This window comes from Hemitrygon akajei, chromosome 2 (genome assembly GCF_048418815.1).
Source record: "Hemitrygon akajei chromosome 2, sHemAka1.3, whole genome shotgun sequence".
Lineage (NCBI taxonomy): Eukaryota > Metazoa > Chordata > Chondrichthyes > Myliobatiformes > Dasyatidae > Hemitrygon > Hemitrygon akajei.
Window position 1 is genome coordinate 143,230,090 of NC_133125.1, and position 25,089 is coordinate 143,255,178.

The 25,089-nt window shown below is 42.5% G+C and overlaps 1 protein-coding gene across 2 annotated transcripts in view; it reads left to right on the plus strand.

Annotated features, from left to right (window-relative positions):
• Positions 1 to 25,089, plus strand: part of LOC140716222 (Golgi pH regulator) — a 63,305-nt gene that overhangs the window by 23,381 nt on the left and 14,835 nt on the right. Inside the window, exons 7-10 of one of the 2 annotated variants that reach the window (XM_073028846.1) lie at positions 2,399 to 2,479; positions 16,577 to 16,686; positions 18,511 to 18,599; positions 24,929 to 25,021. In XM_073028846.1, coding sequence (XP_072884947.1) covers positions 2,399 to 2,479; positions 16,577 to 16,686; positions 18,511 to 18,599; positions 24,929 to 25,021 — 373 coding nt within the window. The remainder of the gene's footprint in view (positions 1 to 2,398; positions 2,480 to 16,576; positions 16,687 to 18,510; positions 18,600 to 24,928; positions 25,022 to 25,089) is intronic. The other variant, XM_073028848.1, reaches the window with a different exon arrangement.

Sequence of the window (25,089 nt, forward strand, 5' to 3'; positions counted from 1 at the left end):
TGCCCTGGGTGATGGTGGTAGAAGCATGGAAACATTGAAAACCTACAGCACAATATAGGCCCTTCGGCCCACAAAGCTGGGCCAAACATATCCCTACCTTAGAAATTACTAGGTTTACCCATAGCCCTCTTTTTCTAAGCTCCATGTACCTATCTAAAAGCTTCTTAAAAGACCCTGTCGTATCTGCCTCCACCACCGTTGCCGGCAGCCCATTCCACGCACTCACCACTCTATTCGTAAAAAATTTACCCCTGACATCTCCTACTCCCCAGCACCTTAAACCTGTGCCCTCTTGTGGCAGCCATTTCTGCCCTGGGAAAAAGCCTCTGACTACCCACACGATCAATGCCTCTCATTATCTTGTACACCTCTATCAGGTCACCTCTCATCCTCCGTCGCTCCAAGGAGAAAAGGCTGAGTTCACTCAACCTGTTTTCATAAGGCAAGCTCCCCAATCCAGGCAACATCCTTGTAAATCTTCTCTGCATCCTTTCTATGGTATCCACATCCTTCCTGTTGTGAGGCAACCAGAACTGAGCACAGTACTCCAAGTGGGGTCTGACCAGGGTCCTATATAGCTGCAACATTACCTCTCGGCTCCTAAATTCAATTCCATGATTGATGAAGGCCAATACACCATATGCATTCTTAACCACACAGTCAACCTGCGCAGCTGCTTTGAGCGTCCTAAGGACTCGGACCCCAAGATCCCTCTGATCCTCCACACTAAAGGGTCTTTAAAAATGGATGCCAGCTTTCTGAGGCACCACTCCTTGAAGTTGTCTTGGATACTATGGAGACTAATGCCCAGGATGGAACTGACTAAGCTAACAACTTTCAGTCCTGTGCAGTAGCCCTTCCCCCATACCAGACAGTGATACAGCCTGTCAGAATGCTCTCCATGGTACATCTGTAGAAGCTTTTGAGTGTGTAGGTGAGAAATCAAATCTCCTCAAACTCCAAATGAAATATAGCCACTGTCTTCCCTTATTTATAAGTGCATCTATATGTTGAGACCAAGTTAGTTCCTCAGAAATCTCGACACTCAGGAACTTGAAATTGCTCCCTCTTTCCATTTCTGATCACTCTATGAGAATTGGTTCATGTCCCCTCATCTTGCCCTTCCTGAAATCCACAATCATCCCCTTGGTCTTACTGACATTGAGTGCAAGGTTGCTGCTGCAACACCACTCAACTAATTGGTATATATTGCTCCTGTACACCCTCCCGTCTCCACCTGAGATTCTACCAACAATGGTTGTATCATCAGCAAATTTATAGATGGCATTTGAGCTGTACCTAGCCACACAGTCATAGGAGATGAGAGAGTAGAGAAGTAGGCGAAGAACACATCCCTGAGCCCATTCTCACTACTTGTTGAGAGAATGTTCCTTCCATAAACTTACCTCTGTGAAAGGAACCCAAATGAAAAAATCATGACCAGGTGTAATGGACCTTACTGGGTAGGAAATGTTACAGTAACGCTGGGTATTTCAGCACCATCTGGCTTTGATTGGGTCCCTGCCACCATAGCCCTGCTCTTGTCATCATAACCCGTAGAAAAAATGAAATATTACATAATTAGTTTTACACATAGAGTGAAGAAAGGTAAAAATTTGATCTTATTGTACCATTCACTTTGGGACATCCTGTGTCAATGAAGAACTGTCCATATGTGCACAGCCCACTTCCACAGTGGTTTGATAGAGGCCAATACTGTCTAATTAAAATGGTTTTGCACATGTTGTGCATATTATTCAGGAACTTGTAGATAACTTGTTTTTCTCCTGAAGTAGTGATCTGGTATCTTTTACTCTTGGGAAAATGTAAGTTCATTTAATGTCTCATCAGATGAGAAATGTAATGAGGGGAAAATAGCCTAAGAGGTATTGCGTTGTTTGAATTAATAACTTTAATCATAATATGGGACGTATAGTTAATTTGATGTGATGATAACAATACAGATTTAAAGTAGAGCGGCCAAATGGTCTGGTGGAGAGTACAGTGAGTTGTGATGCTGCAAGATGGTGGAACCAGAGAACCATTAAAGATTGTAGGAATACCTCAATTTGCTAGAAGTGAGAAGACTGTATCTCTAAATTTAAAAAAGTAAGTAGCTGGAACGTGGAGCTGTTTCAAAGAGGCAGTGTAGGATGAATGGCCTTCAGTTTTCTGTATGGTTTTGTGATTAAATGCACTGTTGAAATTCTTCATATAAGCCATTTTTCTTCATTAATATAATACCTAACTTTCTGTTTTAGACAACTTGGTGTGGTTTGAGCAATGTTCATGTGTTCTTGTCCTATATGAGTATGTTGCCAAAACCTAATTACCCTGACCGTTCAATTTAATTAGATATTAACATGTGCCTTTGGCTGTGTTTTATTTTGCCCTTGAGGAATGTAACTGATAGTGACATTCTTGCACTGGAGAGGCGGTTACTGCAGACCATGGACATGATCATCAGCAAGAAGAAGAGGTAGGAATCTACCAAACAGCTATTTTTCTTTATATCAGATTTTTAAGGGCTCAGGTTCTGAGTAAGTATTGTGTGCAATAACAATGTCATGCTTGTATATAATAATTTCTACATAATGGTGTCCAGCTGTGCTGCAATCAAGCATCACATAACACGAGCCACAAGGGGACAATATTTGGGTACACAAGCAAATCTTGAACAAAGGTTAGTTCCACGATGAGAGAGCTGGAGAGGTTAAACTAGTGTTTCTCAACAAGGAGTTCCACAGAACCCTAAGTGAGAGGTCACTAGGGATTCCCCGAAAGATTGTGATATTAAAAATAAACTTCGTTTTTTGAACTTTGTGCAACAGGTGATGGTGGGTAGTGATTGAGCTGCCCTATTAGCAATCTCGTTAGAGGTCTCTCTGTCCAGTAGGACCATGTTTATTTGATTGAGTCTTTTCTCAGTTATTGACACAAGATAGGGGAGGCTGTTGATAATTCGTGAGGCTGAATTGCACGGAGTGGGGTACAGTAGGCTGATGAGCATATAGTGCATTTTCTGAGCATTGAATGGACTCACCCAAATTGGGCTGTGATGCCAATCTTTCCCTCCCAAATTACCTCCTACTTCCTATACGCGCTGCCAACTGACTTATACGAGCAAGCAAACTGCTGGTGTAGTAGAAAATTGGAGAGACATTTTCATTCTAAAGATGTTCCAATGTGGTGATTTTTGAAGAGGAGGTGTGAGATGGAAGAAAATGATCTTAGCCCTAGGCCTGTGGACAATTCTGATGAAGTTAATGATGAAGAATTACAATCTTCTGAGTCATTTCACTGCACTAGTGGAGCAACAGACACAAAATAAGTCTGGCTTTCCAATGAAAGCTGCTTATCAATGTGTTTTACATGGACTGGTGATCCAAGTTATCCTATTCCACTGTGCCTAGTCTGTGGCAAACTACAAGCTCAGGTTTCACATGCTAGGCCTATATTTGAGCCTGATTATGTCACTTAGTAAGAAAATGTTTTTCCAAAGTCTTGTATAAAATTGTGTCTTAGGCTATATTTTTATTCATATTGCCTTGGTGTATGGTTTTAAGTAATTTTCTATTCAACATTGTCAATAAATTTTCATATTGTAAACAGCATTAATTTAAATTAATTTACATCCTTTATTTAAATTAAATCTACAGAGCCTACCTTTAAAAAAAATTAAATCCCATTTTGGCTTAAGCCAATTATTTAACATAAATTTATTATGTTTGCCTTATGAGCTTTTAAAATTTATGAAAGGGAAGGAAAGAGATTAATTTCAAAAATGGTAAGTTAAGCTTAACTACCTGTTTTTTTTTCAAGAAAGGTTGGCTAAAAATTCATCCTCTTCTCAAAAAGCATTGACAATTATTTTCAGATTATTATATCTGCAACTTACTGATCACACTAACGTACCATGAGCTGTTGATATAGTAATATTTATGCAGGGGTTTCCCAAGACCTGAAAATTATTTGAAGGGTTCCTTCGGGGCAAAATGGTTGAGAAAGGCTGGGTTAAGCGAAGGAATTCCAGAGCTTAGCACCCAGGTAGCTGAAGGAAGAGACACCAAATACGGATCAATTAAAATCAATGGTCTAAAGAAATCATATTGGGAGGAGCTTAGAATTTTGCTGGGTTAGACCTGGAGGAGCCTGTCCTGGACCCGTCATATAAATATAATTGCGAAGAAAGCAAATCAGCTCCTCTACTTCCTCAGGAGTCTGCAGAAATTTGGCACAACATAAAAAAAACCTTTGCAAACTTCTATAGATGTGTGGTGGAAAGTGCTGGCTAGCTGCCTGGCATGGGAACACCAATGCCTTTGGGAGGTAAATCCTGCAAAAGTTGGTGGATTTGGCCCAGTACATCATGGGTAAAACCCTCCCTTCATGTCTACATGAAACATTGCCATAGAAAAGTAGCATCCATCATCAAAGATCCTTCCACCCAGGCCATGCTGTTTACTCGCTGATGTCATCAGGTAGAAGATACAAGTGCCTCGGCACTCACACCACCAGGTTCAAGAACAGTTACTACCCCTCAACCATCTGGCTCTTGAAAATAAAGGGATAACTACATTCATTTAAGGACTCTTTTATCTTGTTATTTATTGCTATTTGCTTATATCTGTATTTGCACAGTTTGTTTACAGTTTACAATTCCTGATGTTTACAGATACCGTTCTATAGATTTGCTAAGTATGCCCACAGGAAAGGAATCTCAGGGTTATATGTGGTGTTATGTATGTACTCTAATAATAAACTTCACTTTGAACTTTGAGGAGATTAAGAAGTAGGAATCGTGGAAGCATCTGAACACAATGAAAAATTTAAAACAGTTTCTACCTGAAGGAGCGCGGGTATATATTCTAACAAGTTCGAATCTGCTAACTGGTCCAAAGTTTTGGAATTTCCACCCCAAACCTCTACCTCCCGTATTTCCTGGAGCTCAATAAGACTGAAACTTCTGACCCAAGTTTTGCTCACCTTTTCTTATATATGGCTTAGCGTTAAATGTTATCTGATGGCATTCCTATTGAAGGACCTGGATAGTTTGTCAAATGGGTGGTATTGTTACAAGTAGTTGTAATACAGGCCGTCCCCAAGTTACGAACATCCGACTTAGGACAATTCGTACTTACGAACGGAGGGAGGAGAACGCCGTCCGCCATTTTAAGTCAGATTACGATGCCGTCTGCCATTTTAAGTCGTTGCTGTTAACACTGTGTTGAGTGTGTAACTTTGTATTTGGCTTAAATATTTCTTAAATTTCTTAAATATTTCCTAAAGAGAACTCTGATAGGCCAATCAGACGGTTCACTGCTGCTCAGCGAGAGAACATAAAATACGCAGTTTTCTGTACCATTGACGGAAAATGATTGCGATTGAAAATAAAGTGGAAATAATAAAGCGACTGGAAAGAGGTGAAACGCCATCGGTCATTGGAAAAGCTTTAGACTACAGTCGGTCAACGATCGGAACAACTTTTAAAGGATACAGGTAAAGGATAAAGTGAAAATAATGGAGCATGTGAAAGGCCCTGCCTGATGAAAGCTACAATTATTACTAAGCAACGCAGTGGTTAAATTATTGAAATACATAGGTTTCTTAAGTGTTTTATATGCGTAGAAAGGTAAAATATATACTGTATACCAAGACAAACGTTTGACTAACTGACGCTAAATAATACCGGATGTACCTGTTCCAACTTAAGTACAAATCCGACTTAAAAACGGACTCAGGAACAGAACTCGTTTGTAACCTGGGGACTGCTTGTATAACTAAAAATGTACAGTAACCATGGTGCAGTTTTTTCACCTGTCTTGTCAGTGAATTTGAGGTAGATAAGTATGTGGCAATAAACTACCAGGGAACCACAGTAGTGTAGCGATTAGCACAATGCCATTACAGCTCAGGGCATCGGAGTTCAGACTTCAATTCTGACGCCCTCTGTAAAAAGTTCCTACGTCCTTCCCATGACAGACAGACTTACTTTATTGATCCCGAGGGAAATTAGGTTTCCTCTGGGTGCTCCGGTTTCCTTCGACATTCCAAAAATGTATGGATTAGCAGGTTAATTGGTCATTGTAAATTGTCCTGAGAATAGGCTGTGGTTAAATAGGGTGGGTTGCTGGATGGTGCGGCTCGTTGAGTCAGAACGCACTGGAAATTTCATGGGCTAACAATAAGCCCACTTTTGAAACAGCTGTTCCTTTCCATAACTGCATGGAAGGGAGGCACATGAAAACGGAGTAAAGAACTGAAGGCTCAGAAACAATAACATTCAGAATAAAAATGATCCAGAGATAGTAACAGGGATGTTGGAGAGGTCAAAGCTCTTGTGTAAACTAATTAATAAATGAGGTTTAATCCTGCATTTACATTCCGGAGGGAATTCATAGAACATAGAAGAGTACAGCACAGGAACTGATCATTCAGCCCACAATGTGGTACTGAACCAGCTAAAAAGCAAATCAAAATCACGCACAAACACTAATCCCTCCTATCCACACCACGTCCATATCCCTCCATCTTCCTTATATCCATGTGCCTATCCAAAAGTCTGAAGTTTTCCTCTGTCACCATACAAGGCAGCGAATTCCAGGCATCCACCATTCTCTGAGTAAAAAAAAATTACCCTTCACATCGCTCTTGAACCTTCCCCCTCTCACCTTCAATGCATGCCTTCTGGTATTTAGACATTTCAACCCCGGGAAACAGCTGCTCTCTGTCCACTCTATCTGTGCCTCTCTGAAATCTTGTAAACCTCTATTAGATTTCTGCTCGGTCTCTGACGCTCCAGAGTAAACAACCTAAGTTTATCTAGCCCTTTGTGATAACACGTACCCTCTAAACCAAGCAGCATCCTGGTTAACCTCTTCTGCACCATCTCCAAAGCTTCAACATCCTTCCTATAGTGGGGTGACCAGAACTGTACGCAATATTCCAGATGTGGCCTAACCAGAGTTCTATAAAATTGCAACATAACCTCCTGACTTGAACTCAATGCCTCGACTAATAAAAGTAAGCATTCCATGAGCCTTCTTAACTATCTTTTCGATCTCCATAGCCACTTTCAAGGAGCTATGAACTTGGATCCCAAGATCTGTCTACTCAGCAGCACTGTTAAGTCTACACCTGTCCCTACACATCCTCCCTTCAGGACCCCAAACAGTCCTCCCAGGTGAGGAAACACTTCACTTGTGAGTCTGTTGGAGTCCTCTAGTGCATCCGGTGCTCCTGGTGCAGCCTCCTCTACATCGGTGAGACCCGACGCAGATTGAGGGACCGCTTCATCGAGCACCTCTGCTTTGTCCACCACAACAGACAGTATCTCCCAGTTGCCACCCACTTCAACTCTGTTTCACATTCCCATTCGGATATGTCCATACATGGCCTCCTCTACTGCCATGATGAAGCCAAACTCGGGTTGGAGGAGCAACATCTCATATACCATCTGGGTAGCCTCCAGTCCCTTGGCATGAACATTGAATTTTACAACTTCCGGTAATTCCCTCCCTCTCCCTTACTGCATCCCAGTTTCACTCTGCCTCCTCCTCCAGCTGCCTATCACCTCTCTCATGATTCTGCCTTCTTCCACTACACAGTGCTTTCACCTTACATTCCTGCCTATCCCCTCCCCCACCCCTTGATCATTCCTCTGATTGGTTTTTAACCTGACACCCACCAGCCTTCTCCTTCCCACCCTCCCCCCACCTTCTTTATAGGGCCCATGCCCCCTCCCTCTTCAGTCCTGACGAAGGGTCTGGGCCCGAAACGTTGACTGCTCATTTCCACGGATGCCACCCGACCTGCTGAGTTCCTCCAGTTTGTTGTGCGTGAAGCACTGTTAAGTACCTTGTCCTTAACAGTGTATTGTCTCCTTGCATTTGTCCTACCAAGCTGCAACACCTCACATTTACCAGGATTAAACCCAATCTGCTATTTGCCAGTCTTCTACACTAGCCACTACTCCACCAATCTTGGTACTATCTGCAGATTTACTAAGCCACCCATCTACATTTTCATCCAGGTCCTTTATATACATTACAAACAGCAGAGGTCTCAGCGCAGATCCCTGCGGAATTCCACTAATTACAAACCCAGTACATCCTTCAAACATAATGCTACATTTTGTTTCATCTCTTTCCTGAAGGATATTAGTCTTAAAATGTGAATAACAATCAGTATCACTTGATTGAGAAGGGCCAGAGCCGTCTCTATTTCCTGAGGAGACTGAGGTCCTTTAACATCTGCCGGACGATGCTGAGGATGTTCTACGAGTCTCTGGTGGCCAGTGCTATCATGTTTGCTGTTGTGTGCTGGGGCAGCAGGCTGAGGGTAGCAGACACCAATGGAATCAACAAACTCATTCATAAGGCCAGTGATGTTGTGGGGGTGGAACTGGACTCTCTGACGGTGGTGTCTGAAAAGAGAATGCTGTCCAAGTTGCATGCCATCTTGGACAATGTCTTCCATCCACTCCATAATGTATTGGATAGGCACAGGAGTACATTCAACCGGAGACTCATTCCACCGAGATGCAACACTGAGCATCATAGGAAGTCATTCCTGTCTGTGGCCATCAAATTTTACAGCTCATCCCTCGGAGTGTCAGACACCCTGAGCCAATAGGCTGGTCCTGGACTTATTTCCACTTGACATTATTTACTTATTATTTATTTATGGTTTTATATTGCTATATTTCTACACTATTCTTGATTGGTGAGACTGTAACGAAACCCAATTTCCCTCGGGATCAATAAAGTATGTCTGTCTGTCTGTCTTGAGCCTTTCCAGGGCTGCATTAAGCTGTGCATCCTAAGCTAATACATGTACTCAGCTACAGTATCCAACCTGATTAGCAAATCAGTGACTTCCATTTATGTTGTACCTTTCCTGGCCTTGGGTCTTCAGAACTCTCAAGAAATTCCAGTAAGTGAAGTCAATGTAATAACATAAGAAACAGCTGTGTGTTTTGCAAGGTTCCATTAATAGCAATATGACCTCATGATTGAAGGATAAATATTGGCTGACTGAGATGAACTTCCTATTCTTTGAAAATTTCACACTATGTGAGTGCATTTTGTGGTCGTATTTTCAGTTTCCTTTTCTTAAAAAAAAGTTGCACAAAGATATATCAATGTTTTCTTTTAATATAGAACTTACTGTGCACATGGGAGACTGCCTCACATTTGTTCTATCTGCTCAATTCCCAATGATATTCTTGCTAATACGCATAATATTGTTATAGGACAATAGAGTTTTTGGCGGATGTGGTTTAACTGCAGTGCAACTAGAGTCTGAAGGCTTTTCACCTTTTCTTATGCATCTTGTGGTTTGCAGAAAATCTTCGTTCTGATATCATTGTGGTTTTTAAACTACTTGGCATGTTAGGTCTGTGACCTACATTAGCTTGCATTGTTTCGTGGCACCAGGGATGACTGCAGTAAATATTCTCATCAAATTAATATTGCAGAAGCTGTAAACACTTTAGAAAGAGGGTGGAAAATTGAATTCCAGCAAGAAATTTAATGGCCAATAGCAGGAAAAATGTGAGGTAGTGACTTAAAACAAATAGTCTGTTTTGCCATAAGCTGAAGCTTTCAGTTTCATAGTTGAAGAGTTGGACCCACCTAAAGTACTGCGGCTTTTCAAGGTGATTTGGAAAATATTTCACATTTTGCACCTTACAGTAAGTGAAATGCAGTTCTAACTTCCCTGGTCTTATTCGGTAAGCAAGAATAAAGTCCTAATGCATGGTCTCAACCCAAAATGTCAGTCTGCACCTTTTGAGATGCAGCTGCCCCACTGAGTTCTGCCAGTGTTCTGTTTTAAATAAATATGCATTTAGTTTAAGAAGAGGCTTTCATTAATTTAAATCATGCCATGAACTGCATAAAAGTGTCCCAATTAAGATCAACAAATTAAGAGGACTCATCATAGAATTGCGCAGAATAGCAAGAGATCATCCAGACCATGGTTCTAGTGCTGAGTTTGTCCAATTACACTGGTACCTGTTGAGCACGGAGAATGCATTCACATGTATGGGAGTGTTAGTAGAATTAATGCAATGTTCACATACTATTGTGTTACTTACAGCAATATTTTTACCAGGAACCTGGTTGAGGGCTCTCCTGCAGTGGTGAAAAGGTTAAATTTGTCTCATTGCACTGCAACTCATATCCAGGGAGTGTTTGAGGCAATGTACAAACCTTGTTTGTGGGGATTGGCTTTGAGTGGGTCAGGGTGCGTGTTTGAGCTTCTTGTCATAGAGAAATCTTTGGACTAGAGATAGCTGTGCAGTCAAAAAAAATGAGAGTGAAAGACAGCATTTTCCTTCACATCCACGGGGTGAGTTCTGGTTGTCTCCCAAACGTGTAGATGGTGTTAACAATCCCCACTACAGCCATGTGGCCCATTCTCTTCAGTACTCCCACTGCCAATTCCAGGCACAGTAGCACACAGCCTGAACGGGCAACTTGATTTTAAAGTTAATTGAATTTATTTAGATCTTACATTCGTCCCACAACATGAGGGAGTAAAAATCTTTGCATTATGACTCTGTCACAATGTACAGACATGTGAATTTTTAAGTCTAATGGTTTGTAGGAAGAAGATGTCCCATAGGCTTTTGGTCCTGGCTTTGATGTTGCGGTAATGTTTGCCAGACAGAAGCAGTTTATGGTTGGGGTTACTAGTGTCCCCGATAATGTTCCAGGCTATCTTTACACATCTACTGCTGTAAATATCCTCAATGGAGGGACGTTCACATCCACAGATGTGCTGGCTGTCCGTACCACTTTCAACAGTGCCCAGCAATCAAGGTTGGGGCAGTTCCCATACCAGGCGATGATAGACCCAGTCAGGATGGTCTCAGTGGTGCCTGTGTAAAAGGTCTTGAGGATTTGGGGACTCATGCTGAACTTCTTCAGTCACCTGAGTGGAAGAGACGCTGTTGTGCTTTTTTGCCACAAAGCCGGTGTGTACAGTTCAGGTGAGATCATCGGTGCTGTGTATACCGAGGAACTGAAACTAATCACCTTCTCAACTGCAGACCCATTAATGTTAATCGGGCCGAGCCTGTCTCTGTTCCTCCTGTAATCCACAATCAGCTCTTTTGTTTTTTGGACATTGAGGGAGAGGTTGTTATCTTGGCACCACTGTGTCAGGGTGTAGGGATTATGTGCCTTTGAGTGTTAGGATTACAGAACTAAAAGTTCTGTGACAAATCAGTACTTGCATTAAGTAGAGTCCTAGTGTAGGCACACTGTCTAGTTCCTTATTCAGAGTCTAAGCTGTTTTATTTTAAGTATTTATAGAATTTCCCTTTTGAAAGGAAATACAGGAAACTAGAGATGGTAGAATCTGGAACAGAAAACAATCTGCTGAAGGAACTCTGGGACCAGCAGCATCTGTGGAGGGAAGGACTGATGCAACCCTGAAAACTCAGCAATTCTTTTCCCCTCCACAGAAGCTGCTGAATCTGAAAAATCAATTCTTTTCCCACCTCCCCACAGATGCTGCTTGACCTGCTGAATCCGTCCAGCAGTGTTTTTTTTTGTTCTCCTTTTGAAAATTCCCATTGAATCTGTTTCCACTGTTCTTTCATACACTATTTCCCAAATCACAAGATCTTGGTGTATTTAGAAACCAGAAATCCTATTCTTCCCATTGGTTATTTTGCTGGTAGTTACTTTAAATATATACTCTCTGGTTACTGACTCCCCCACCAATAGAAACAGCTGTAACTTATATCCACCAGATGTATTTGTGATTTTGAATATCCGTGTTAAAAATCCCCTTAAACTTCTGTCCTGTAAAGGGATTGGCAATTTCAAGTCAAGTCAAGTCAACTTTTATCGTCATTTCGACCATAACTGCTGGTACAGCGCATAGTAAAAATGAGACAACGTTTTTCAGGACCATGGTGCTACATGACACAGTACAAAAAACTAGACTGAACTACGTAATAAAAAAAACAACACAGAGAAAGCTACACTAGACTACAGACCTACAGTGGACTGCATAAAGTGCACAAAAACAGTGCAGGCATTACAATAAATAATAAACAGGACAGTAGGGCAAGGTGTCAGTCTAGGCTTTGGGTATTGAGGAGTCTGATAGCTTGGGGGAAGAAACTGTTACATAGTCCGGTCGTGAGAGCTCGAATGCTTCGGAGCCTTTTCTCAGACGGCAGGAAGGAGAAGAGATTGTATGAGGGGTGCATGGGGTCCTTCATAATGCTGTATCCTTTGTGGATGCAGCGTGTAGTGTAAATGTCCGTGATGGCAGGAAGAGAGACCCTGATGATCTTCTCAGCTGACCTCACTATCCGCTGCAGGGTCTTGCGATCTGAGATGGTGCAATTTCCGAACCAGGCAGTGATGCAGCTGCTCAGGATGCTCTCAGTACAACCCCTGTAGAATGTGATGAGGATGGGGGATGGGAGATGGACTTTCCTCAGCCTTCGCAAAAAGTAGAGACGTTTCCATTGTTCCATTTTGTCAAATTTTGGAAGGACATGATGTTAAAATGTGTTTATTTATTTTAATTCCATAACAAATACAGTAGATAGTTTTACTTTGGAAGGATCTTGTCTCTGTAGGAGATTCCCTGCAGTACTTCATAGATAGCACAATGCAAGGCATGATTTGTTTCCAGCTGACTGGCCACTGGAATTTTCCAGTCTTGGAAGATCGAAGGTGTAATAGGTTAGTGTAACTAAAGATATTGAATAATATTAAAGCTTATAAGACAGTAGTTAAATCCCACTTGGAGTACTGTGTTTAGTTCTGGTCATCTCACTACAGGAAGGATGTGGATACTATAAAAAGAGCGCAGGGGAGATTTACAGGGATGATGCCTGGATTAGAGAGCATGCCTTATGAGAATAGGTTGAGTGAACTTGGCCTTTTCTTCTTGGAGCAACAGCAGAGGAGAGGTGAGCTGATAGAGGTGTATAAGATGATGAGAGACATTGAACGTGTGGATAGCCAGAGGCTTTTTCCCGGGGCTGAAATGACTAACACAAGGGGGCCATAGTTTTAAGGTGCTTGGAAGTAGGTACAGGGGGATGTCAGAGGTACGTTTTTCACACAAAGTGGTGGGTGCATAGAATGCACCACCAGTGAAGGTGGTAGAGGCGGATACATTAGGGCCTTTGAAGAGACTCTTAGATAGGTACATGGAGCTTAGAAATAAGAGAGCTATGAGGTAGGGAAATTCTTAGGCAGTTTCTAGACTAGGTTACGTAGGCAGCACAACATTGTGGGCCGAATAGCTTGTAATGTGCTGTAGATTTTTATATTCTATCAGTGTTCAAAATATGTTACAGAAAACAAATAGATGAGCACAAGACAGTAATGGGGAAAAATTGGAATCTGCATCTGTTAATTTGAATACTGAATCTTGATAAGGTTGAAAGGTTATGGTTAAGTTGTTGAAAATTGCTCGTTGCTGACATCAATGAGTCTTTTAAGTATCTACGTGAATTCCACTCTATTGTTTCATTTTTTGAAGTTAAAGGATGGAATTTCTCAAAAAGTTTTGAGTTAAGTAGGTTGGTGTAAGCCTTGGTAACACTTTCACTTCTGAGTCAGTTGTCGTGGGTTCAAATCCTGTGTCAGAGAATTCAGTTCAGAAATTCAGTCCAACCCTCCAATGCAGTGGATTTTTGCCTTTTGGATAATGTTTTAAACTGTGTCTCCACCTACTTTCTTACATGAGCTTGAAGATCCGGTGTCACGGTTTCATAGAACTGTAATACAGCTCCTTATACACAAGTTGGCTACTGACCACAGTTTACTTGACTGTAAAATGTTTTGGGTGATTTTGAGGTTGTGAAATACCAAGCAGAAAGATGTGTCCTTCTTGTAAGTATTACAGCTTGTGGGAATCAGTGCTAAAAGGATTGATTCAATGATTTAATTTAAGGGGATAACTCAGTCTGACTTAGGTGGTCTAATTGTCAGGGGAAATTCTTTTCACTGAAATTTCCACTTCTGCCCACATCCCTAACCTTTCCTCCGTCACTTCTCATTGCAAATCTGCATAGTGTGATTCGCCGTACTCCACCTGTCAGGACATAAGAAGCAGCAGCCTCTTTGCCCTGCATTGTATGTCATTTAGTTAATCTTGGCTGATTGTCAGGCTGAGTGTGGAACACACTGAAGGTACTTGATTAATCCTTTTGAAAGGCCTGGTAAATTTCTTTCCCATTAATATACACAATTAAGGTGTTAAAACAATGCATTAAGATTTTATAATGATTAATTGACAGATCTATAAATAGTCTTTCTAGTGAGAGCTTATATTTGCATATCATATCACTTTTCCTATATACGAAAATCCAATTGAAACTCAAGTTGACAGCAGGTCGTGGCAGGTAGTAGACAGCAATTCACAGAGAGAGATAAAGGCTGCTTATCAAAAATGGAAAGGGCAAAGGAATGACTCATAGTCCTTTAGCACCTTTTGCTACATCAGGACATCCCAGAGCACATCACACCTAACAAAATACTCTTAGAGTATAGTTAACAGAAAGGCTCTACAGTCAGCAAGATGATTAAGTCAGGTACAGTCGGCCCCCCTCATCCACGGGTTCCGCATGCTCGGATTCAACCAATCGTGGATTTGGAAAACCTGGAAGTTCTCTCTCCAGCACTTGTTGTTTGAGCATGTACAGACTTTTTTTTTCTTGTTATTATTCTCTAAACAATACAGTATAACAACTATTTACATAGCATTTACATTGTATTAGGTATTATGAGTAATCTAGAGATGATTTAGGTTGGTTGGTGGTGCAGTGACATCAGCGCCAGACTCTGGAATGGAGGTTCCCGGGTTCAAATCCAGTTGGGCCATTCCTGTGTATGCTTTCCATCCATGCTGGGTTGAGTGTTGAGCTCGCAACTCAACCTTGTAAAATGAAGAAAAATACTGTAAAACATCTGTGTGAGGAGTGGTGCACCACATAGTTCTTCGTACCTCGCCTTGTAGGGCGTGAAAATGCCTAATGCTGGCCTCTCAGGCCTGAATCGACATTGTCGCCATCATCATCATCATCAGAGATGATTTAAGGTATACGGGAGAATGTGCATAGGTTACCACGGATTGGGAATCAAAAAAAAAAAGGAAGTTCTCTAAGTCAGAACAGGTACATCCAGTATTATTTAGCGTCAGCTAGTCAAATGTTTGTCTTAGTGTATAGTACATATTTTACCATTCTATGCATATAAAACACTTAAGAAAAATATGTATTTCAATAATTAAACCACTGCATTGCTTAGTAATAATTGTAGCTTTCATCGGGGCAGGGCCTTCACATGCTTCATTATTCTCACTTTATCCCAACTGTAGCCTAACACTTTTCCGATGACCATTGGCGTTTCATCTCTTTCCGATCACTTTATTATTTCCACTTTATTTTCAATCATGATCGTTTTCTGGAACAGAAACACTGCAGGCGGCGGATCCCGAGCTCCACCTGGTCCTAAAGTCCACCGCACTGAGACAGTTTAAATAAGCTCCAGTGCTCCGCCAGGTCCTGAAGTCCACTGCACTGAGACAGGTTAAGTAAGCTCAGGAGCTCCGCCGGATCCTAACGTCCACCGACTTGAGCATCGGCATTTTTTGGTATCTGTGGGGAGTCCCGGAACCAATCCCCCACGGATAAGGAGAGCCAACTGTAATATTTGCTGATGTTTACATTGTGTTCAAACACAATAGGAGTTCTTATTCGCAACTCCTTTGTGAAGGAAGCCGTTCACAACTTTATGCAGCAAGATACCATTCAGGCATGGAGTGATAAGTAGCAAGTAACATTCATGCCACAAAAGGACCAGGTAATGACCATCTCCAAAACTCCAGAATCTAATCACTTGTCCTTGATGTTCAGTAGCACCAACATCCCACTGATCAGAAACTCAACTGAATCGACCTTAAGGGGAGTCTATTAGTTCCATGATGTGCAGGAGAGCCCTTTGATGGTTACACCGGAGACTACAGATATTGGAAACTGCAGCAATGAACAACCATGCTGTAGGAACTCAGTAGTTCACTGTGGAGGGAAATAGACAGTGAACATTTCAGGGTGGGACCCTTCAGAATGTCCACTTCTCTCTACAATTGCTGCCTCCAGCATCTTTTTACTGGCCCTTTGATGTTTAGGTTGTTAATATTGAGCTTTATTGACCAACAGATAATGATAACCACAGCCAACTCATTAGTTCTAACTATCTACTGATTCTAACTATTCTCTAGAAAGAAACAGTAAATATGATGCTATTTATATACTGTATTTATAACAAAACATTTGACTTCTCAGCATTTCCGCTGACTCACTGCTCTAGCTCTTCCCCCTCCCATATCCTGCTCTCTGTGCTTAAGATGGTATACTGAATATTTTGAGTCACATTGAGTCACCTGTTCTGATTTGGTTTGACCCAGTCTTTTCCTTTGCTGCCTGTTCTGTAAGTTCTGGATTTGCCTTCACTGTTTGGAAATGCATTGTGTCATAGCTAGCTGGTATAAGACATCCAACCTCTTATTTTTTTTTTGTTTCCCTCCCTGTTAGAATTGCTATGACCAGGAGAATGATGTACCAGCGTGGAGAAGTACTGAATAAGCCTGCAGGCTTTTGGGGAATGATCAAAAGTGTGACATCATCATCTTCCAATGGTGAAAATATCCTTTTATGTCAACTAAATAGCATGAAATTTATTCTCCTTCCAAATGGAGATGGACCTTGTTACTCTAAGCAATGTTTTTTTTTAATGTCAGTGGATTCCATTTAATTGAGATACATCGGGTTCAGTACATTTTGGCCCAATTAAGCAGCTGCCCCAGTTAGCTGCAGTTTCATGGAAATAGTTAAAAAGGTATAGAGAAGACAAACTACCATTTAACTGAGTAACAAATTATATATTTAAATGAAATACAAAACAAGTTAGAACACTATCAATACTGCTACAGGACTATTTATCGACAGACAATTCACAGCTGCGTTCTTTTGAACAAAATAATTGCAGGTAATGGACTGCCTTCATACAATGCTTTCAACAATTGCATTCTCCAAATCTTCATTTTCATTGTAGCAATCAAGATAATTGTCAATACATTCAAATTCTTCGTAGTTCCTTACTCATTGAAGTAGTGAAACAATTTCCTTTTCATTCCTGGCTGTTTCTGGCATAGCCAGACCTGAATGCTGAAATGACTGTGAGCAAAACTGTTTTGAATTGTTTTACTGCTTATTTTCACCAACTGTCAGTGACAAATTCACTACTTTTTGAACACAAGCATACACAACTGATGCTGTTTAAAAACTGGTTCATTTTAAGCACAGTGTAGTGTGTAATAGCCACATAAGGACATGCATCTATTAGCAACTGTTCGGCAACGGTCCCCTGCCCCAATTAAGCGGCATAATATCCCAAAAAATGAAGGGAATCTCAGCTACTTTCTCGAATATTTTTTATGAGTTGTCCCAAATAAGTGGCTGCCTTGATGAACCAATGCCCAATAACTGGAATTTACTGTATATGGAATATTGCAGAGGTTATAGTGCAGAAGCAAGCAGATAAGTACTGGACCTTAAGCTTAACTTTAACCTCCTCAAATCCTCCTTCATCCAACTATATCATCATTATCCTTCTATTCCTTTTTCCATCATGTGCTTCCCCTTAAGAACTACCCCTCAAGCGAGAGATTGCAAATCCTCCCTCTTTCCAGGTAGAGGAGTTGAAATGAATAAACAGTCAACTTTTCAGACTGAGGCCCTTCTTCAGAATTGGAAAGGAAGGAAGAAGGTGCCAGAACAAAAAGGTGGAGGGAGGGGAAAGAGGATAGCAAGAAGGTGATAGGTGAAGCCAGGTGGGTGGGAAAGATAGGATCTGAAATAATCTCTCAAAGGCTTTTTCCACTGAGGATGTGTGGGACTGCAACTAGAAGTCATGGGTTAAGGGTGAAAAGGATAAGGGGAACATGAGGGGAAACTTCTTCACTCGGTTGTGAGAGTGTGAAATGAGATGCCAGCACAAGGTGCCATGTGAGCTTGATTTCAATTTAAAGAGGAGTTTGGATAGATAAAGTCCATGGATGATAGGGATATGGAGGGTTATAGTCCCAATGGGAGTCTGCAGTTTAAGTGGTTCAACACAGATTAGATGGGCCAAAGGGCCTGTTTCTGTGCTGTATTTTTCTATGACTCTATCTCATGCCATCATTGTAAGCCTTCTATTTTGCACTTAGTTCAGTTCTTTTATATATTTTTTGTGCTTTTGGAGGCTTGAAGCACACCCAATAGCTCTTTAGGAACTTTCAAATATAAATAACTAATGATTTCTTGATAGTCATGTTCAAAAATTATGGATACTTCCAATATTCACCTTCACATGAGATTTCAATATTCATATTCACATGACATTTGTTAGTCCACCAGCTATTAAGATTTGCAAGTCAGTGTGTGCATTTAACCAATTTGCTCTATTCTTTAACACCGTTGCTCAGATCTCTCACATATTCAGCAGGAAGTAGATGCTCTGGAAGAATTGAGCCGACATTTATTTCTTGAAACAGTTGATCTTCATGCAACAAAGGTAGTGATTAAGTTGACCTTTTGCCCTCCATTTCCAGTGTATGCAGAGTATTGGCTTGACTTTGTCAATTAAACATTTATAAGAAATTCTTTTTGCTGAAAAGGTTATGTATTTTAAGGTGTTATAAATGCTACATACTCATTTTTACAAAAGCTGTTGTTAATAGATATTGCTTGGTACCTCCTCCAAATTGTTGGAAGAATTATCCAGTTAGTTCCCTCCATCTGCTCTTTCCTCATAGCCCTTGGTTTTAATTGTTCAATTAGTTACTCGATTCCAATTTGAAAACAGCTTCCGACATCCTGTCAGACCTGCAATCATAACTTCTGCAAGTGTCATAATCAAAAATACTGCTGGAGGAAATTAGAAAGTCAGAACACCATTGTGGAGTCTAAGGGGTGGTTGGCAGTTTGGGTTGAGATCCTGCATGAGGACTGAGAGTGTAGAGAGAATATAGCCAGTATAAAGTGAAGGAGGGGGTGAGGCAGAGACCGGTGGGTGATAGGTGGAGTGAGGTGAGTTGGGGCAAGATGAGCAGAGGGTTGGGAGTGATGTTCAACCAGATGAGAGAGGGATGACCGTTAGATGGGAATGATGGAGAATGGCAACTTACTGAGATAATGGTGGGGGGGGGGGGGGGGGGGTGGTGGTGATAAGGAGACCAAAGGGAGAGAGGACATAAAGTGATCTAAAGTGAGTGGAAAAGAATTAGGGAGGAGGGGTGATTTGTAGGTTACCTGAAAGTGGAAAATTCTGAGTTCATAACCATTGCATTTTAGACTACTCAGGTAGCATATGAGGTAAACAGAAGAGATTTTGTAGATGCTGGAAATCCAGAGCAATGTACACAAAATGCTGGAGGAATTCAGCTGGTCAAGTAAAGTCAAGTCACTTTTTATTGTTATTTTGTCCATAACTGCTGGTACAGTACACAGTAAAAACGAGACAACTTTTTTCAGGACCATGGTGCTACATGAAACAGTACAAAAACTACACTGAACTTCATAAAAACAACACAAAAAAAAAACTACGCTAGACTGCAGACCTACCCAGGACTGCATAAAGTTCACAAAACAGTGCAGGCATTGCAATAAATAATAAACAAGACAATAGGCACAGTAGAGGGCAGTAAGTTGGTGTCAGTCCAGGCTCTGAGTATTGAGGAGCCTGATGGCTTGGGGGAAGAAACTGTTACATAGTCTGGTCGTGAGAGCCCGGATGCTTTGGTGCCTTTTCCCAGATGGCAGGAGGGAGAAGAGTTTGTATGAGGGGTGCGTGGGGTCCTTCATAATGCTGTTTGCTTTATGGATGCAGCGTGTAGTGTAAATGTCTGTAATGGTGGGAAGAGAGACCCCAGTGATCTTCTCAGCTGACCTCACTATCCGCTGAAGGGTCTTGCGATCCGAAATGGTGCAATTTCCAAACCAGGCAGTGATGCAGCTGCTCAGGATGCTCTAAATACAACCCCTGTAGAATGTGATGAGGATGGGGGGGTGGGAGATGGACTTTCCTCAGCCTTCACAGAAAGTAGAGATGCTGTTGGGCTTTCTTTGCAATGGAGCTGGTGTTGAGGTAACAGGTGAGATTCTCCACCAAGAAATTTGGTGCCCTTAACTATCTCTACCAAGGAGCTGTCGATGTTCAGCGGAGAGTGGTCACTCCATGCCCTCCTGAAGTCAACAACCATCTCTTTTGTTTTGTTCACATTCAGAGACAGGTTGTTGGCTCTGCACCAGTCTGTTAGCCGCTGCACCTCCTCTCTGTATGCTGACTCGTCATTCTTGCTGATGAGACCCACCACGGTCGTGTCATCGGCGAACTTGATGATATGGTTCGAGCTGTGTGTTGCAGCACAGTCGTGGGTCAGCAGAGTGAACAGCAGTGGACTGAGCACGCAGCCCTGGAGGGCCCCAGTGCTCAGTGTGATGCTGTTAGAGATGCTACCTGTGATCTGGACTGACTGAGGTCTCCCAGTCAGGAAGTCCAGTATCCACTTGCAGAAGGAGTTGTTCAGGCCCAGTAGGCTCAGCTTTCCAATCAGTTTCTGAGGGATGATTGTGTTGAATGCTGAACTGAAGTCTATGAACAGCATTCAAACGTACATGTCTTTTTTGTCCAGGTGGGTTAGGGCCAGTTGGAGGGTGATGGCAACGGCGTCATCTGTTGAACGGTTGGGACGGTACGTGAACTGCAGGGGTCCAGTGAGGGGGCAGCAGGGTCTTGATATGCCTCATGATGAGCCTCTCGAAACACTTCATGATGATGGATGTAAGTTCAACGGGACGGTAGTCATTTAGGCAGGGCACTGAAGACTTCTTCAGCAAGGGGACGATGGTGGCGGCCTTGAAACAAGTTGGAATGGTGGCGCTGCGCAGGGAGATATTGAAGATGTCAGTGAGAACATCCCATAGCTGGTCTGCACATCCTCTGAGCACTCTACCAGGAATGCTGTCTTGTCCAGCAGCCTTCTGTGGGTTGACCCTGCACAAGGTTCTTCTCACGTCGGCCACGGAGAGACACAACACCTGGTCATTTGTAGGAGGGTGGACTTCCACACTGCCATGTCACTTTCCACCTCAAACCAGGCATAGAAGTTATTCAGCACATCTGGGAGGGAGGCATCACCTGCACAGTCAGGTGATGTTGTCCTGTAGTTGATGTCCTGAATGCCCTTCCACATGCGTCGCATGTCGCCGCTGTCCTGGAAGTGGCTGTGGATTCGCTGGGCGTGTGCACGCTTTGCCTCTCTGATGGCCCAGAACAGTTTGGCCTTTGCTGTTGTTAGGGCTGCCTTGTCACCTGCTCTGAAGGCGGAATCACAGGTCCTCAGCAGCGCACGCACCTCCGCGGTCATCCATGGCTTCTGGTTAGCGCATGTAGTGATGGTCTTGGACACAATGACGTCCATGGAGCCATAGAACACTACGGCACAGTACAGGCCCTTCAGCCCTCCATGTTGTGCCGACCCATATAATCCTTAAAAAAAAGTACTAAACCCACACTACCCCATAACCCTCCATTTTTCTTTCATCCATGTGCCTGTCCAAGAGGCTCTTAAATACCCATAATGTTTTAGCCTCCATCACCATCCCTGGCAAGTCATTCCAGGCACTCACAACCCTCTGTATAAAAAAAAACTTATCCCCGATATCTCCCCTAAACTTCCCTCCCTTAATTTTGTACCTTTGCCCTCTGGTGTTTGCTATTGGTGCCCTGGGAAACTGGTACTGACTATCCACCCTATCTATGCCTCTCATAATCTTGTAGACCTCTATCAAGTCTCCTCTCATTCTTCTATGCTCCAAAGAGAAAAGTTCCAGCTCTGCTAACCTTGCTTCTTATGACTTGTTCTCCAAACCAGGCAACATCCTGGTAAATCTCCTCTGCACCCTCTCCATAGCTTCCATATCCTTCCTATATAATATGATCAGAATTGAACACAGTACTCTTAAGTGCGGTCTCACCAGACATTTGTAGAGTTGCAACATAGCCTCTCTACTCTTGAACTCAATTTCCCCTGTTAATGAAGCCTAGCAACCCATAGGCTTTCTTAACTACCCTGTCAACCTGTGCAGAGACCTTGAGGGACGTGTGGATTTGAACCCCAAGGTCGTTGGTGCAGTCACTGATGCCATGTACTCCTCTAAGTTGGTAGAGTCGCCATCAGTTGCAGCTTCCCTGAACATGTGCAAGTCAGTGTGCTTAAAGCAGTCTTGAAGAGCAGAGATGGCTCCTGCTGGCCAGGTTTTCACCTGCTTCTGCACTGGTCTGGAGTGTCTGACGAGTGGTCTGTTTGCTGGGATTAGCATAACAGAAATGTAGTCTGAATAAGTGAGGTGGGGGCGGGGCTCCGCCTGGTACGTGTCGGGGATGTTTGTGTAAACAAGGTCCAATGAGTTCTTCCCCCTCATTGCAAAGTCCACATACTGATGGAATTTGGGGAGCACTGACTTGAGGTTTGCATGGTTAAAATCTCCGGCGACAATAAACAGTCCATCAGGGTGTGTGTTCTGAGTTCGCTAATAGCCCCATACAGTTCGCATAGCGCCTCCTTAGCATTAGCGCTGCCAGGAATGTAGACACCGACTGTAAGGACAGTGGTGAATTCCCGTGGTAAATAAAATGGTCTGCATCTAACAGTCACAAACTCCACTAGCAATGAGCAGTATCTGGAAACCAGCACAGAGTTCTTACACCATTCCGTATTGATGTAAACAAACAAGCCACCACTGCAAGTCTTAACCGGAAAGAGCTGCATCCCTGTCCGCTCGAAACAAGGCGAGCCCGTCCAGCTGAACGGCGGTGTCCAGGGCTCCATTATTGAGCCACGTCTCTGAAAATATACGCACAGCAAACTCTGTATTCCCGCTGAGTATTTTGTTGGAGTCGGATGTAGTCCAATTTATTGTCCAGGGAGCGGACATTGGAGACCAGAATGGACGGGAGAGCTGGCCGGCTAGGGTTTGCTTTTTGCCTGGCACAGTCCCCTGCCCGCTTGCCTCGCTTCTGCTTCCTCGCACACTGCTTACGACGTCCCCACCTCCGGCCACTAGCAACAGGCGACTCTGAGGACTGTAGGCCCGATCCCCTCAGCAAGCCAAGGTCGAGTAATTTAACCAGCAGATCTTCATGAAGGTTTGTTTTTGGGCGATCTCTGTATTGTTGCAGTATCTGGCGATGGTAGATGGTCACTCTGTTATCCATGTGCCCTAATCAAAAATTGTGTCTCAAAATGAAATTAGAAAATTAAATTAAATTAAAGTAACACCAGGTCTGAAAGGCCGCTGCTGCCGTGCTGCACTGCCTTTTGGCAGCATCTATGAAGAAGAATAAACAGTCTCAGCCCAAAGCATCAACTGTTCATTCCTCCATGGATGCTGCCTGACCTGCTAAGTTTCTCTGGCATTTTGAGTGTGTTTCTCTGGAACATAAGGTGGTGGTCTTCTCGATTATGTTTGGCTTCATGTGACAGCAGAGAAACCAAGGGCAGCTAGTTCAATGTGGCAATGGGAAGGGGGTTGAGGCAGCATCCAACTGAAAGGTCAAGTGAGCCATTGTGTACAGAGCATAGGTGTTTGGCAAAATAACTGCCCAGTCTGTGGTTGGTTTTGGAGAAGCCATGTTGGGAGCAATGAATGCATTAGACCAGGTTGGAGAAGATACACATGAATCTCAGCTTCATCTGGAAGGGTTGTTTAGGTCCCTGGATGATTGTGAGGGAGAAGATGTAACACCTGGTTGCAGGGCATATTGTCAGGAGATGAGGAGGGGTGGGTGGGGGTGATGAGCAGATGAACAAATCACAGAGAGAGGTCCTTGCAGAAAGCAAAATAGGTGAAGTAGAGAGGGAAGAGAAGATATGTCTGGTGATGGGATCCAGTTGCAATACTGGCAGAAATGGTGAAGTATGTACTGGATGTGGAGACTGATGCAGAGAATGGTGAGGAATAAGGGAACTCCATCTCTATTCTGGCTTGGCAGAGGGTGGTCAGGAGCAGACATCTGAGCAGTGGAGGAAATGCAAGAGAGGGTTCCATCAACTAAAATTCCTGAAAAACAAGGGTATATTTTGAAAACAAATGTGGCAGAGACAGAGAAACTGTGAAAGGAAAGGCATCCTTACTGGAGACAAGGTGGGAGGAAGTGTAGTCTAGGTAGCTATGGGAGTCCTCAGATTTGTAGTAGATAATAGTGGATAGTATGTCTTCTGAGTTGGAGACAAAAAGATCCAGAAAAGCAAGAGGGATGTTGATAATGATCCAAGTGAATTTGAGCAGAGGGTGGAGGCTAAGGAGATAAAACAGGCAAGTTCTGTCCATTTCTATTATTCGTCCTTTCAAAATGCTTTATTATCTTGAATATTCCTATAAAATCTCCTGTAACTGAACTGACTATTCTAAAGGAAACTGCTCCATCTTCAGTCTCTCCCAAGAAGTGAAATCATTCATTATTGGAGCTGTTCCAGTCGTCCAAATTCTTAAGCCCTTCCCAAATTCTTAGCGTACTTCCTAAAGCCAGGTGACCAAAAGTGGTCACCAAGATTTAAGCCAGTGATTTTGTAAAACCTTAACACAACTTCCTTGAGCCTTGTCTTTCCTATCTCATCGTGCCTTTGACCCAGTGTAATCTCAGTAAATTGAATAGCTTTGATGCAGTCAAGCACAACCAGTAGATCATGGTCATCAAAATGGCACATTAATGGAAAATAACTGGATTGGGAGAATGGTGAATCTAACCTGAAGGTGAAATTAAATTGACTCTGCTAATCATCACTGCACTAGGGGCACGGAAACAGTACTGAAAATACATGTCCTGTTTATCTTTTACAGGAAAGATTTGAATATTCAAAAACATTCCAAGGAAAATATTTTAATTTTTTGGGGTACTTTTTCTCTATATACTGTGTCTGGAAAATCTTTATGGTGAGTATAACACTTCTGCAATGCAGTGCTCCAGGTTGGCATTGTTGGAGATGCTTTCGGTATTGGCT